The sequence below is a fragment of the Hippopotamus amphibius genome, chromosome 4 (genome assembly GCF_030028045.1).
Source record: "Hippopotamus amphibius kiboko isolate mHipAmp2 chromosome 4, mHipAmp2.hap2, whole genome shotgun sequence".
Lineage (NCBI taxonomy): Eukaryota > Metazoa > Chordata > Mammalia > Artiodactyla > Hippopotamidae > Hippopotamus > Hippopotamus amphibius.
Genome location: NC_080189.1, coordinates 133,863,820 through 133,879,159, shown reverse-complemented (window position 1 = coordinate 133,879,159; position 15,340 = coordinate 133,863,820). Strand labels below are relative to the sequence as shown.

General features: G+C 42.7%; 1 protein-coding gene across 15 annotated transcripts in view; it reads left to right on the top strand.

Moving 5' to 3' along the window:
• The first annotated feature begins 2,342 nt into the window (after positions 1-2,342).
• The window catches only part of SVIL (supervillin), a 153,463-nt gene continuing 140,465 nt past the window's right edge, over positions 2,343-15,340 (top strand). For 6 of the 15 annotated variants that reach the window (XM_057733338.1, XM_057733343.1, XM_057733340.1 and 3 more), the window contains exon 1: positions 13,459-13,683. In XM_057733338.1, the coding sequence (XP_057589321.1) occupies positions 13,674-13,683 (10 nt within the window). In that variant the 5' untranslated portion in view covers positions 13,459-13,673. Of the gene's footprint in view, positions 2,908-13,457; positions 13,684-15,340 lie in introns of those variants that run through there. The other 9 variants (XM_057733351.1, XM_057733350.1, XM_057733349.1 and 6 more) reach the window with 4 other exon arrangements.

Here is a 15,340-nt window from a genome sequence, read left to right as displayed (position 1 = left end):
TCACTTTATTATTCATTTTCAAGATTGTTTTAGCCTTTCAAAGGCCTGCGCCTCTTCCTATAAACTTTAGAATAAGCTTGTCTTTATCTACCAAAACTCCTTCCTGGCACATTGATAGAAATTGCATTGAGTCTATAGATCGTTTTGGGAAGAACCAACATCTTTACTATGTTGACTTTTCCAACCCATGAACACAGTATATGTGTATTTGTCTATTCAGGTCTCCTTGGATGTCTTTTATCAGCATTTTATAATTTTCAGCATACAGAGCCTATATATGTTTAGTTAAGGTTATATCTAGATATTTTTTTGTCATGATTATGAAAAGCATTGTTTAATTTTGGTTTTCACATGTTCATTGTCATTATTATAAAATAGGTGCCGTAGAATGTAGTTTCTCTTAAGATCAGTATCATAAATAGTCATTGTTTCTAGATTAGCCCATGAAAGCCAGATTAATGCTGACACAATGCAGTCACTAGAAAGAATGGTAGACTACCATATGGTTATTATAATACTAGTATTAAAGAATATCAAATGAGAAATAGTTACTTATCACATATCTTAGAGAGGTCCAAGTCTAGTTCTCAATTTACAAAATGTGACGTTCCCTTTCCTTCATGGGTATATCATTAAATCTGCTCTCATGCATATCAGTTCTGATTACTGTCATGTTTTTGGAAAGAAGTGTGTATGACAAGAGTTTCCTGATTTCAGGATATAGACCCCCCCAAAAAAAAAAAATTGGAGGAAAGTACTTAAACAGATTGCACAGGTAGAATTAACTGGACTTCGAACAAAGACACAAAGCATGTATCAAAGAAGCGGCCCAGAAGAATTATTCTCCTAGACTCCAGTGCATTAAGCTAGGCCAGTTTGGTTGCTGCAGGGACCAGCAGCCTCAGAGGCATCCAAAAGTTAGATGTTTATTTTGTGGGAGTGAATCTTTTTTGGGAGAAAAGAAAACCAAAAACCAAAAACCCCTACATTGTTGTGGTAACAGTCATCGTCTCATCCTTTCTTAAAAGAAAGACCCTGATAGTCAACCGTTTCACATAAGCTTTTATTTATTTTTACCCTGCTTGCTCCAGGAGGAATTTAAAGCAGCTTATGTAAATATATAAAACAAGATCAAATACAATTAAAAAGGAATTAAAAAAAAGCAGAATTGGTCAAAGGGAAAATAAGATGAGGGCCGGGATGGAGATTAGGAAGCAGGAGTCATGCCATGAAGTTTTGTGTGTCACGTTGAGGTGCGTAAAAAATTTGGCTTGGATAAATCATCTTTAACCCTAGCGCAAAACAGTCACAAAGCCGGTGTTTAACCCTTACGGCTGCCCGGGGTATCTGCTGTCTTTCACCTGGCCACAGGACTGTCTGTTTAGAAAAAGGCATTGTCCTGCAGGGTTAATTAATGACAGGAATTCAGATCCTGCTTTGGGAGGCCTCTGCTGACTGATGCAGCTGGTGGTCTGAGAACTGACAGCCAGGTGCCTGCCCATCCCCCCAGCGCGGGGCAGTGCAGAGCTCTTGCGCCAGCCCAGAGCTCTGAGCTTTGTGCTTTACATTGAAGTTAGGATGCACAATTAAGGCGTTCTGTTATTCTTCCGAACGACAAGGAGACCCACAGTTGTAAGTATTTTTGTAAGCAGCGTTGTAATAGTAGTTTGAATATCTAAAAAACATAAATAGCCTTTTAAGAAGTGGTTGTGTTTGATATTTTTGTTTTGGTTGTCTTTTTTTCTGTTAGTTAAGTTTCTTCAGGTCTTTGAGTGAGTTGAGCGGGCTGAGACCCATCTGAAGACAGATCCACCCATCCAGAGCATGGTCTTTGGTTTTAAGACAAAACATTTGTGTTGTTTTAGAGAAATTACTTCCAGCGCAATTCTTTCTTCCGATGACTCATTTTCTGTTGGAAACTCTCTTATTGGAAGTGGGAAGAAACCCACAGATGTCTACACAACGTGTAAACCTGTAAAGAGACATGTGTCTTTATAGCATGCTGTTTATACGTGTATACGTATGTTGCTTCCTTTTTAAGTGTTCGGTATCTGAGCTTTATCAGTGATTATGTGTTCTTTTATACCCCAAAGACTAGAGTTAGAAAACCGTTTGCCCATTCAGTTCTGTTTGGTTGTAGCCTGTTCTGGAGATTGCTGTTGCATTTTTAGTTTCTCTTTAAAACAAGCTGAAAGGCAATGTGACAGTTCTCCTTGCACTTGAGGTTGCTGCTGGCCAGGCCTGTTGCAACAGCTGATGGGCCCCTCTGAGTTTCAGGAGCTATTTCTGGTAGATGAGCTGGGATCAAGGCTCTCCCGTTCAGGCCATAAAAGGCCCGTCCCTTGTGGAGTTGCTTCACTGCTTCTGACGGCGTCCTCAGAGGCTGAAGTGTCCTCAGGTTTTACTTGGATTTACCCAGGAATGGATGGCCACACCAAGGCCAGATTGCGGAAGTTCAGCGTCAAGGACACCAGGGGACCGACAACTTCAAAAAGAAGGCACTTGTTGATAATAGTGTGGCGATCTTTTTTCAGAGAAACTTTTGGGATGTAGCCTTCACCTGTTTACTGCATTTGGCACCCACACGCCATTTGGAAAGCACCGTTCTATATTTATTCTCTTTTGAATCATCACTTTTGATAGATGCAGTTGCCTTGTTTGCGTTGTGATATTTGATTTTGTACAGTGTTCCTTGGGCTAACTTTTGCTATTTTGCTTTTTGTTTAGAATTTGAAAGTAGTATTCATTGAAAGGAGACGCAAAGAAAATACATGAGGACAGCCAAAGCCAAATTACAGGATATAAACGTGTTTTGTTTATTTTTTAATTAGAAAAATAAGGAATTACAGTGTGGTTTTTTTTTTTCCCCTTTAACTTAGAGGAACAAGGATTATACAGAAATTTGAAGTAAGTGAAAAACCTTCCTATAAATCTAAACGCAGTTGTGTGTTTTTTTATTGTCATCTGTCTGAGCATGCTTCCTAAGGATTTGTTGATTTCAGACACTGGAATGTTCCTGCCAGTAGGTACTAGTTGTTGCATACTCCTCGAGGTACCCTTGGGCATGTTTTTTTGGTTTTGGAATGATTGGATTTTTTTCTTAAAAACAAAAGAACTTATTTTATGGTACAGAGAAGTTGATACTAACAATTTGGTCAAAAGACTCTAGAAGGTACTCCCGTCTAAATGTTAGCACTTGAATCCTTAGAATTAAAAGCATATTCATAATACAGAGTACTTCAATCATTGTATCACAAGTATGGGGGTGAAGTTCAGAAGGGCAAGTTTTATTTCGCTCGTATTCTCAATCCACGTGGAAATATAAATCACCAGCGATCCTTTCATATGACCTTTGTTTTAGGGTTCTTTACCTTAGTACTCTGATTCTTTAAGCTCAGTTTATAGAACTTCTGATATTCCAGAATTCTTTTTTTTTTAAATCTCCCTTTAGTTTCTAGATTTGAGGCTGTATTTCATTTTTTAATTCTCCAAGAAAATAATGCATGTCATTCTTGTAAAGCCCTAGAGATAGCTGTTGGTCTCTTTGTAATTTAGCTTAGTGATTTGCTTGTGCTAAAAAAAAAAAAAAAAAAAAAGATGGTTTCTTTTATTTATGTTTTCTTTTGTTTCCTTTTTATTTCTTTATTTTAAAGATAGTTTCTTCATACGGTATCAGATGGACCAGTAGGGGCAGGAATTATTTTTACCAGGTAGAAAAACAGAATATTTATAGAGATGAACCTCATCGGTGAATACTGCCATGGTTCTCAACCAGAGTGTCACAACCCTAGGGGCATTTGGAAATGCTTGGGGGGATTCTGTTTTTCATAAGAACCACGGCGGGCTGGCGTTTGGGGAGCTATGGCTAAAATTGTAAATGCCCTGTAATGTGCGACAGTCGCATATGGGAAAGCATGGCCCTGGCCAAAATGCTGGTGGTATCCCCCACTGAGAAAAACTGCAGGGGGATCAGGGATTCCCTCCCTCCACCCCCATATTCCCAATTGCAGGGAGAAGCGGCAATAAGCTAGGCGTATAGGGGCTGCCTCTTCTCACCAGCCCAGCAGTGGGGTGTCCTGCCCAGAGTAACCATCCTTGTCTCTCCTCTGAGAAGGTGACACAGATGGGCAGAGAGACACAGTTCGCTCATCTTGTTTCCTTCTGTCGGTCCAGGGACAATGCTTTCCATCCCCCAGGGAAATGCTAGCTCTAGAGCCACGCGTATACTGTTTGAAGCAAAATTTGGTCAAAGCACTCAGCTTCCATTACTTTTACTCCACACACACACACACACACACACACACACACACACACACACACGGATACCTTTGCTTGTACTTTTGGGACATCCTGTTTCTTGGTAACCCTCTGCTGCAAGATTTTGAACTTCAGTCCAGAGTGAACATCTTTGGCCACACCTGAGGTCAGTTTAAAATTTTACAATTCAGAGATTGTCTCCAAAGAAAAGGGCTGTTGGCTTTTGCAAGGATGTCCAGAGAGCTGCAGCATTCAGGATCAGAGGCTGAACGGAGAGCTGTGGGGAGGGGCCATTGGAGGCACCTCTTCGTTGCCGGGATACAAAGGAAGTCATCCTCTCACTCCAGGGCTGCCTGGGCTTTAGGACCCTTGTTGCGTTTTGTATTAACACACTGATCTCGGAGCCTCCCTGGGACCAGGAGAGTTCCCTGACCTGGAGCTTTCCTGCAGTTCCAGGCTTCATTGTTGTATAACTCTGAGCCAGAAGCTGCGTTGTCACCCTCCCTGTAGGTCACCAAGGTGGCTAAGTCTGTCTCAGAAAAGATGCTTCTGCCCCCACCTCCTCCTGAGTCTCCCTGTCTCTTACCTGGATGATTTCCTTGCCTTTAGTTGGTCCTTTTGCCCCAAGTTCGCCGCCGCCCAGTCCACCCTCAAAATGACCTTGCTAAACCAAGATAGAAGCAAAAGCCAAACCTTGCATAGTTTTCCATTGATTAATGTCTAAGGCCCAACTCCTCAGCCTCCCCCTCAGGGCCTTTCATGCCACTGTGTTTGCTGGGACCCCTCCCAGAAATCTTCTGCCTTCTCTTGCTTGCCAAGGAAGTGATCTTAAATGAGGTTTTCCCAGAAGCCACCTCTGACCTTCTGCCTCTGGATTTCAGGGCCTTGACTTTAGCCTGTGTTTTAGCCCACAGGGCCCTGGCACTGTGTCCTGGGGTACCCTTCCTCTATAGGGGGTGTGGAACAAGGCACCTGGGTCCCAGCTCCCGTGCCACCCCAAGGTCTAGCCCGCACCCACTGCCCAATGGCCGTTCCACAGATGTGAGTTGCTAGAGTTGAATGCATTGAGATGACCTGTAGATTCTTCATATCAAAACGTAACTGGGCTGCATAAAACACTTCTGCTGTTGTTATATGTTGTTCACAACAGAGGTGGGTGTTCTGTGTTATAAGGTCTGTTGGTTTTTTCCCCCATATCTAATAATGCAAGCAGAAAGACATGTCCTCCTGTTACAAACCTGCTGAGGTTTCTGTATACGTGCTTTTGCCAACACAGGAGATTAAGGAGCGTGCAATGCATTCAGCCACTTCATTATGGCAGCTTTGCCGAAAATGAAGACACTCATCTGGTGCTGCGATTTGATTTAGGTACTTTTCCCAAGCATTAAACATCATCCCTAAGGTGAAATGTCTCGGAGTGGTTTGCACTGCTGACCTAGGAATGGGGTGCAGCCGCGGGGTATGGGTTCAAAGAGATCTCCGTCCCACTCTCTCATGACCACGCCCTGATGCAGGAGGTACACAGAGTAGAAGAAAGGCTTTCCTACTTGCTGGGAGATCAATGACTTGCCCGTGGCCCAGCCCTGGGTTCATGTCAGCACGTGGTGTGTAGAGTGTTTCTCCGCAATACTGCACACCTGTGTGCTGGTCTCCCAGGCAGATGTGTGTTCCCTTGTCCTTGGTGAACTCATCCCCTACAGGGGTTCAGACGTGGACATAACAGAGCTGTTATCCAAGTCGTCTGGAAGGGATGAACAAAAGCTGCATCATTTCCATGTGTCAGTCTCAGAGCCATGCTCTTTCCCTACGTGATCTCAAGTTTTACAAGGGTCCTCGAGAAATAATACTATCATTATCCCCATTCTACAGGGGAAAAAAACTGAGGCTTAGCGAGGCTTGCCCAAGGGCACATACCACGGGGTCGAGGTAGAGCTGGATTTGAACCCAGATCTCTCTCACTTTGGTGCCTATGTTCACAACCACCGCTTTAAACTAGCACATCTCAGACTTTACTGGCATCACCTGTGATCTTGTTAATGTACAAATCGTGACTGGGTAGGTCTGGCATAGGGTAGAGCAAGCCAGAACCCAGGTACTACTGATGCCTCTGGTCTGAGGACCAACTTTGAGTACCACAGTTGTAAATGACTCAAGATGGAAGCAACCAGGTCGGGTTGGGATTTGAAGGGGGCTTCTTCCTGGGAAAGAGGGGACTCCGTTTCTCTGTGCTTTTCGTGCCATCCCTCCATGCTTTGCCTACATGGTTACAGCTGCTTCTCTTATTTCCATGTCTGCCTTTCTCCTGGTTCCTTCTCCTCATGTTGAAAACACACTCAAGTTTCCTGTATCCTAAATAAAGCTCACCCTGACCTCTAGCTATCCTCTCTTTCTTTCACCACCCATTCCCTCCATGGAGCTGTTTCTCCCTCCGACACCTGCTCCATCTCTCAGCTGCTTTGACCTCTCTGAGCATTTCTCGATGAGGATCCCATCTCGGATGTAGTAAAGTTGCGAGACTCTGGCTTCTGCACTCAGCATCCCCAGACTGCTGTATCCCTGGACCATCCTCTTGCCTTTATTTTCTAAATCACTTTCTGTCTCTTCATTTGCACAGCTCACCTTCTTAGGGTCCGTGTTAAGATAAAAATTCTTGTGCTGCTCGTTATACATTGAATTAATTGTATGACCTGTCCATTTCAGACGGGCTATATGCATTTAGGTTTCAGAGCTTATTTTCTCGCTATGTTAGGGTCTATATCCTATATCACCAGTATTGCTAGGATTATGCATAAAAAAGAACAATTAGTTTGTGATCCAAAGGGCTTTTATAAATAATGCACCTACAATGTATGAACTGTTTTTATTTTCATTTATTTTTTATTAAGGTGAGATTGGCTTATATTTTATGTTTTGTGTGTACAGCATGCTTACCACCAAAAGTTTAGTCTCCATCCATCACCATACCCCTTTCACCCTCCCCCTCTTCCCCCTCTGGCAACCACTACTCTGTTCTTTGTATCTATGTATTTGTTTTTATTTGGTTTGTTCATTTCGTTTGTTTTTTTTATGCTGCACTTATGAGTGAAATCATATGGTATTTTTCTCCATCTGACATTTCATTACATATAATATCCTCAAGGTCCATCTGTGTTGTCACATATGGCAAGATTTCATTCTTTTTTATGGCTGAGTAGTATTCCTGTGTGTGTGTGTATCACATTTTCTGTCTCCATTCATCCACTGATGGGCACTTAGTTTGTTTCCATATCTTGGCTATCGTGAATAGTGCCGCAGTGAACAGAAGGATATGTATATCTTTTCTAATTAGCGTTTTCATATTCTTTAGATAAATACCCATAAGTTGATTGCTGGATCATGTGGTCAACCTGTTCTTAATTTTTGAGGAATCTCCATACTGTTTTGCATAGTGGCTGCAGCAGTTTACTTTCCCACCCAGTATGTGAGGGGTGAATTCTGTTTTGGTTAATGAGATGCTTCCTGTTTCTTTCTGAATTTTCAATTAGGTTCTGAGTATGGAAGGTAGGCAGAAATCTTAGGCTCATATATATGGTCACTGAACAGAAAAATCATGTTGATATCTTTATATTTTTAAGATTTCAAATACTTTATTTTATGCCCCTGGTCTTTTTGCTGAAAACACTGTATCTAATTTTACCACATTTAACCAAAAAATTAAAATAGATACATGTTGTACTTGCACACACGTTGCACACTCAACAACAACAAACAAGCCACTCCAGCCAAAACCCAAGTAGGAAAGCAGTTGGTTTTCAGTAGTAGTTTAAAATATATTGAATTAAAAAATCGGTTATGAAAGGGAAAATAACCTCTGAAAGTTTCAGTCCTGTTTTTGTATACAGATTTTCTTAGAGAAGGAGATTTTAAAATTGAAGCTGATATTTCAGCTTACCATGTGCTAGGATGGTCACTAAATTCAGCTACCTGCATTTAATTCTGCAGTTCATTTATTCCTTTAACAGTGGCTATGATGAAACCCAAAGACAAATGACATTTGAATGTCTACTATTTGTTGGCAAGCATCGCATCAGATACCTAATGCAGCTCATGACTCTGTAGGTTTGAACCAGGTTAGCAGGAAAAAATGGGGCAAACCACTAAAAGGTAGACGGCTCTTCAAATTATGGTCATGGTCTTAATGCCCACCAGATATTCATTTCAGGCACACACACATAATCCTTTGGCTTTATGATTTCATACATTTTTGATCGAAAGTGTTGAATATTTTACAGTTCCCTGACTGGATGAGCATTGCTGTGATGCAGTAGACCAGGATGAGTGAGACTCCTGCGATGTCTTGTACCCCAGCACAGGAGCCTCCCATGGAGATGGAGTTTATTTATTTGGATTTGTATCTGTTCTTCTCTCCAGAGGCTTCGGAGAGCTTGCAGGCAGCTCACAGTTCTTAAATATTTAAATATTCAAAAGTGAGCTGCAGGAAGGAGGTGGTACAGGGAACACGTGGAGGGGAAATGTGAAAGCAAGGAGAGCAAACCAGCTGCGGGCTCTCCCCGCCCTCAGCCCACCTCCCAGAGCTCCCAGGCAGCGGTTCCCTGCTCTGAGTGGAGGAAGAAAATCACATGTGGACATTGAAGGTGTGTGACTCTGAGGAGAGCTTAGGGCAATGGCAGAGGAAGTGGGGGCAGCCCTGGTCTTAATTAATGACCAGCTGTGTGACCTTGGGTACGTTCTTAACCTCTCTGAGCCTCATTCATTCAAATGAACGCTGGACTGGAGGATTTCTAAAGCCCCTTCTACTTATTTGGATTCTGTAATCCAAAGATTTCAGAACTTGAAAATATCCCGGCTTTTCCTGGAAAGGAAACCCTGCGTCTAGAAGGTGGTGGTCCAAGATGGGAGAGACGGGAACAAGTTAGAAATGTCTTGAGCAAGAATCCATGTATGTTTAAAATGTCTTCTCCCTGTACTTGCTTCTCCTGAAATATGCAGCCAATTTCTTCCTTCTCCATTGGCCTGATCACCATGCTTTGTCTTCAGTTCCTTCTGGAAGTTTCTACCATCTTTTTATTTTTTTTTTAATTAATTTATTTTATTTTTGGCTGTTGGGTCTTCGTTGCTGCGCACGGGCTTTCTCTAGTTGCGGCGATTGGGGGCTACTCTTCATTGTGGTGCTTGGGCTTTTCATTGTGGTGGCTTCCCATGTGGAGCACAGGCTCTAGGTGTGCGGGCTTTAGTAGTTGTGGCACGTGAGCTCAGTAGTTGTGGCTCGTGGGCTCTAGAGTGCAGGCTCAGTAGTTGTGGCACATGGGCTTAGTTGTTCCTTGGCATGTAGGACCTTCCCGGCCCAGGGCTCAAACGCATGTTCTCTGCATTGGCAGATGGATTCTTAACCACTGTGCCACCAGGGAAGCCCCTACTATCTTTTCAGATTAAGCTCTGGTAGTTTCTCTTGGGTTCATTTAAATAACTTAAATTGTCTTTTCTCTAACTTGTTATAGTCTTATCTTCTTTAGGGCTTTTGCTTTTTCTCCTGATGTGAGACCCCAGAGTGGTCATGGCCAAGTCCAGGAGGGCTGCCTGAGACTCAGTTTTCCTGGTCACAGCAGGAGTGGGCTGTGTGCTTTCTCTATCAGCAGTTATTTTCTGAGCACTTACTGTGTGCCAGAGACTGGTATAAAGTGTTGGGGAAGAACAGTGAAAAAACAAAATCCCTGCCCTCATGGAGCTTACCTTCTAATGGAATCGTACTCACGTCCCCTGAGACTCCCCTCCAACCCTAAATGTGTCCTTAAAGTGTAGAAATGACGGAATTTAAAATACTTGTTTTCTAGCCCAAAGGAGGTGTTTTTTAGGTTTATTATCTGCCTACTGTTTGCATTTTCTATGTTCCACAATTCTCTCTTCCCCTATAATTTATACTGATAAAGTTCATGAGCTTTTTAAAAAGTCTGTTCAATTTAGGTAAGTATGGGTCTCTCTCTACTTTTTTTTTTTTTTTAACCTGTGTTCTCTCCGCTGTCATAAGGAGCTATCTATAAAATGTTGATTCATGGCTGAGACAAAGGTGGACATTGATATCATTCAACCAAGATGTTCCAGAAATAAGTCATTGAATCAGCCTGACTTCTTACTTTCAGACTTCGTGCCTCTTGAATCTTTTTAGTAAATTTAGGGTAGAAAATTGAAAAATAAAGGTCGTTTGACCTGAAGTCTTTGAAATGGGCTTAGATTGAGCTTGGACATCACAGATGAACTATTGTGTAAGAGTTATAGGGTGAGGGAAGCTGTTTGACAACAGACTCTTTGGAACCCGTAATCTAACTTTCTGTGCATTTTTCTTTCTAAGATTGTCTATCTGGTCACCTCTCCCACCAGGTGAAGCTGACTGTGTTACAAACTGGTCCATGAGCTGCCTTCCTGCCCACCTTGTATCTTAAGCACTGTTTTTACATTTCATTTTGTGCAAGTTGGAAAGCACATCCTCGGTTTGTTAGGTTGTAAGCATTTCAACATTTGTCCTTCACAAGGTAATTATTTCATTAAAAGTAAATTACAGTGTATTCAGTAGCTCCAGATAAAAGTGATACTCAGATGGTAAATGGATGCTTTAAGATTCGAGGAAGACAAATTACCTTGGTATTTGAATGGAGAGAATTTTCAGAGCTAATTTTTATTCAGAGCCTCTCTCTGGCTAATATGAGAGCTGCTGCTGATTTTTATAATTAATGAGCTCAAATTAAAAGAAAAAAGACTGACAGGTAGATAACTTAGGACAGGGTGAAGCCAAAACCGTTATTGCGGGCAAGTTGTGTTTCCGATGCTGATCTCTGTAGGAGATGATTTTGTTGGAGGAGATGTTTTTGAACAGGTGCATCCATAGGCTTTAGGAGATTAGAATATCTCCCAAAAACTATATGAAAAATATTCTTTTTGTTTTGAAAGCTCATTTAATAAAGAAGTAGAGTCGTCGTTTTCAGCATTTTTCTTAAAGGGACTGTGAACCCTGAAAAGTGAAGAACAAACATAGTCTTTAAAGAGACTAATGTCTCATTCTGATTATTTATATAAAATTGAGGCTCTCAGAAGTGCCAGGTGACCCCAGCTGGAGCCCTGCAGCGGCCCATCCAGCCTCTGAAACAAGGTCATGGCAGCCTGAGGGTCTTGGGTCATCACCGTCCAGTAGAACTTTCTGTGTTGAGAGAAATGTTCTCTGTTGGGTGCTGTCCTGTAGGGTAGCCACTAATCACAGGTGGCTTTGAGCACTTGAAAAATGTGGCCTGTGCAGCTGAGGGTTTGAACTTCCAACCTGCATTATTTTTAGTTCAGACGGCAGCAGCCCTCCGGGTTGGACGGCGCAGGTCTGGGGGGACGTGGATTCGTGCTTTGTGCTTCTGCTGATACAGGTTGGAGAACCTCGGTGCATCTTTGTGGTGCTGGAATTGCAGAGGAAACATTTAAAATACTGTGCTTTTGCAAAAGAAACTGTCTTATCATATCAGACGAAACCTTTTCTACGGCTTCCCGATCCCTTCCACCAATGCACAAATGCACACCCCTGGTGCAAGCACACGCTGGTGCACACACACGCACACACAGGGTGTGGTTTATATAGGTTCTTTGTGGCCCAGAACACGTTTTGAACTATGTATTCAAAGAGACGCACTTTGCACTCTCACCATCACGAATATTAACATTGAGTCCTTCGAGCTAATATCTCAGGCATCACTTCCTTAATGCTCAGTGAATGGAAGTGCTGCAAATCCAGCACCAAAGTGGTCTGGGGAGACGGAGCTGTAATCTCACGTCACCCACATGTCCTCTGCTGCATCATGGCTCTTTCCTGAGTCTGTGTTTTGTCTTGCGGTCATGGAATTTTGTGAGAAATTAGTGTTACAGGGTTTTTTGGATTGTTTTTGCTTTTAGCTTTTTTATACTTAGGAATACAAACCAGAGCTGTCCTTTGGGAGCCGAGGCTGTGCTGTGTGGGACGGGGATACTTTTCTGTGATGAGGGCTTGCGTGAGGTCTTGGACTTACCTGGTGGACCAGTCCAAGTACTTGTCATTTATTCCAGTTTCTTTGGAGTGACAGCCTGGCTACTAAGGATACTGCATATTTTCCCCCATTTGTCTACATCCTGTGAGCCTCTGACAGTTGAGAACGTGGATGGGAAAGGAAGCATGGAGCCTGCCCTGTGAACCCCCCCAAGTCACCTAGCATCCCAACTAAAATCCCAAGTGTCGACCTACACCATCTCTAAGGTTCTTTGTGCTCTCAAGCCTCTGAGGGTGTGTGTGTGTGTTTAGCTTTTCTCCAGAACATTTAATATTAAAATGAACCCCCAGCAGAAGAGGATGGGAACTCTTGGGCAGCATAGCAAGGAAATTGAGGGCTGGAGGATGCTTTAGGATCAAGAAGGGCCAGCTAACATCTAAGGTCGTGGCCCTCATCCCTGCTCGTGGACCCACAGCACAGGTGGTTGGTGTGATGGCCTTTGGAAGCCTGGTGAACCCTTCCCTCTGCACCCCGGGCTCTGACCACAATGGCAGCCCCCGTTGCCAGCACCAGGGGACTTCCCATTCTGCCTTTGCATCCTTTTCTCCTTAACCTGGAGTGCCCCTCCCCGCCAACCCACTCAGCTTTCCAGCTCAGGGAACTTGCTGCCTCACCGGGCAGCTCTGCTCAGGATGGAGTGGGTCTCCTTCCCCTCTCCCACAGTGACTGGCTCACCTGAGCAGCTCAGAGCAAACACCGGTGTCCTTATGTGTAGAATAACCCGGGGGGGTCAGATACGTCTCCACTGTGCTTCTTTTCCTTGAAAATTCAAACAGACCAGAGTGATTTTTCCCTCTACAAATACGCCAAGACGTACCTGTTTCTTAGAAGAATGTAGTCATCTGTTATTAAATACCTGGACGGAAGAGGTGAGGATGGTTCCTCGCTGCCCCTGTTTAACCCTTGCCTCGAGTGTGGGTGAATACATATGTTTAATTGGATCCGGTGACTATATATCAAAAACAGTTCAGCTGAGCTGTTGTGCTGAATGGATGTTTTTAAAATAACCAACACGGTTGGCCTCCCGAGTCACCACCTGACCTTCTTTGGTGTGTCTGAGGGGTGGGTGAATATTTAGGGACGATATAAGGACAGTCAGCCTCCTCCTCCTCCTCATCTTTCCTTCTCCCCACTTCCCCCCTCCCTCCCTCCTCCCTCCTCCCTTCTCCCTCCCTCCCTTCCTTCCGTCAGTCCTTCCTTCCTTCTTTCCTTTTCTTCCTTCCCTCTTCTTCCTCTTCTTCCTCTTCCTCTTCCCTTTTCATCTCCTTACTTGCTGTTTTACTTCTACTTTCCCATATTTCCTTTTCTCTTGCTGCCTCTTCTTCATCTTCAGCTTAACAATCAAGACATAGCAACGCAGCCATGGATATCTGTAAGTTTTCCTGATTTGAATGCATGCCGTGATCATTTTAAAAACATATATATGACATCTATTCATATAGACAAAAACTCAGCCTTTTCACAGCTCCAATAGCTTTTGTAATGCTATTAATGCTATAAAAGATCTCTTAAAAATTATTATATTCTGAAACATGAATCTGATTTTTAGGCATCATGATATTCTGTGGACAGAGACTCTGCCTTCTTGTTAGAGTGAACTGGTGATCTACCCATCCCTGTTATCTGTGTTTATAGATGTATTACATGTCTGTGTGGATATATATGAATAGCAGCCAAGCAGTATCTACTTATATTTTTTAGAATGTAGTTTGCCACTGGTAAGAAGGAGATGGGGAGTACGTGACATTCTAGTTTAATTTTAGTAGAGCAGAAATTAAAATCGAACCTCAGCTCTTGCTTTGGTGTTTGTTAACTCAAATTTAAATTTAGAAATGTGGTAACTATTGGGCCATTCTGACTTTCTAAGGGAAGCCATATCATATTGTATGTGGGCGTGTGCTGGCCTTTAAAAACAGATGTTGCCATGAAGAGATGGACCTCAGTGTCTACACTGCCGTCCACACTGCGGCTGGTGCCTGTGAGTCGGTGGGCTTTGAAAGTGGTGGCTGTGAGTTGGTGACTCTTCCAAGGAGCGTTAAATACCAGCTTTGGCTGCATTCACTTCATCTTTAGTCAAAGCTCTTTTGTTTTAAAAGCTAACTGCCGAAGAGTAAACACACTTGACCCTGATCGTAAACATTTGTCATACGTCTGGATAGTCTTAGCTTTCACCCACCAAAATCATTTTGGCAGAAAAGTCGTTAAAGTTTGACAGCCCAACAAATTTCCCCAAATCCCTTGTTTTCCTCGCACAGACTGTGATCCACCGTTCACTAGAAGACATTTCTTCTCTGTTATGAAAAATCTCCTCCAATTTATATTCTTAAGTCAATGACATATATAAAAGAACTTAAACATGGATGAACGGAAAAAAATATATATATATATATGGTTTTGTGTATAGTGCTTTCTGTCAGCTCTCTGAGGAAGGAATTCAAAGAATCATTAATTTTAGAGTTTCCATTTATTAGTTTTTCAATTTTTATTGGAGTATAGTTGATTTACAATATTGTGTTCCTGCTGTACGGCAAAGTGAATCAGTTATACGTATACCTATAGCCACTGTTTTTCAGATTCTTTTCCCATATAGGTCGTTACAGAGTATTGAGTAGAGTTCTCTGTGCTATACAGTAGGTCCTTCTTAGTTATCTATTTTAATTTTATTTTTCACATTTTAAAGCTCTTTCTTGGAATATAATTGCTTTACACTGTGGTGCCAGTTTCTGCTGTACAACAAAGTGAATCAGCTGTATTTATACATATATCCCCATATCCCCTCCCTCCTGTGACTCCCTCCCACCCTCCCTGTCCCATCCCTCTAAGTCATGGCCCATCATCAAGTTGATCTCCCTCTTTTACACAGCAGCTTCCCACTAGCTATCTGTTTCACATTTGGTAGTGTGTATATGTCAGTGCTGTTCTCTTGCTTCATCTCAGCTTCCCCTCCGCCCCCCACCCCGTGTCCGCACGTCTGTTTTATATATAGTAGTGTGTTTATGTCAATCCCTGTCTCCCAGGTTATCCCTTCC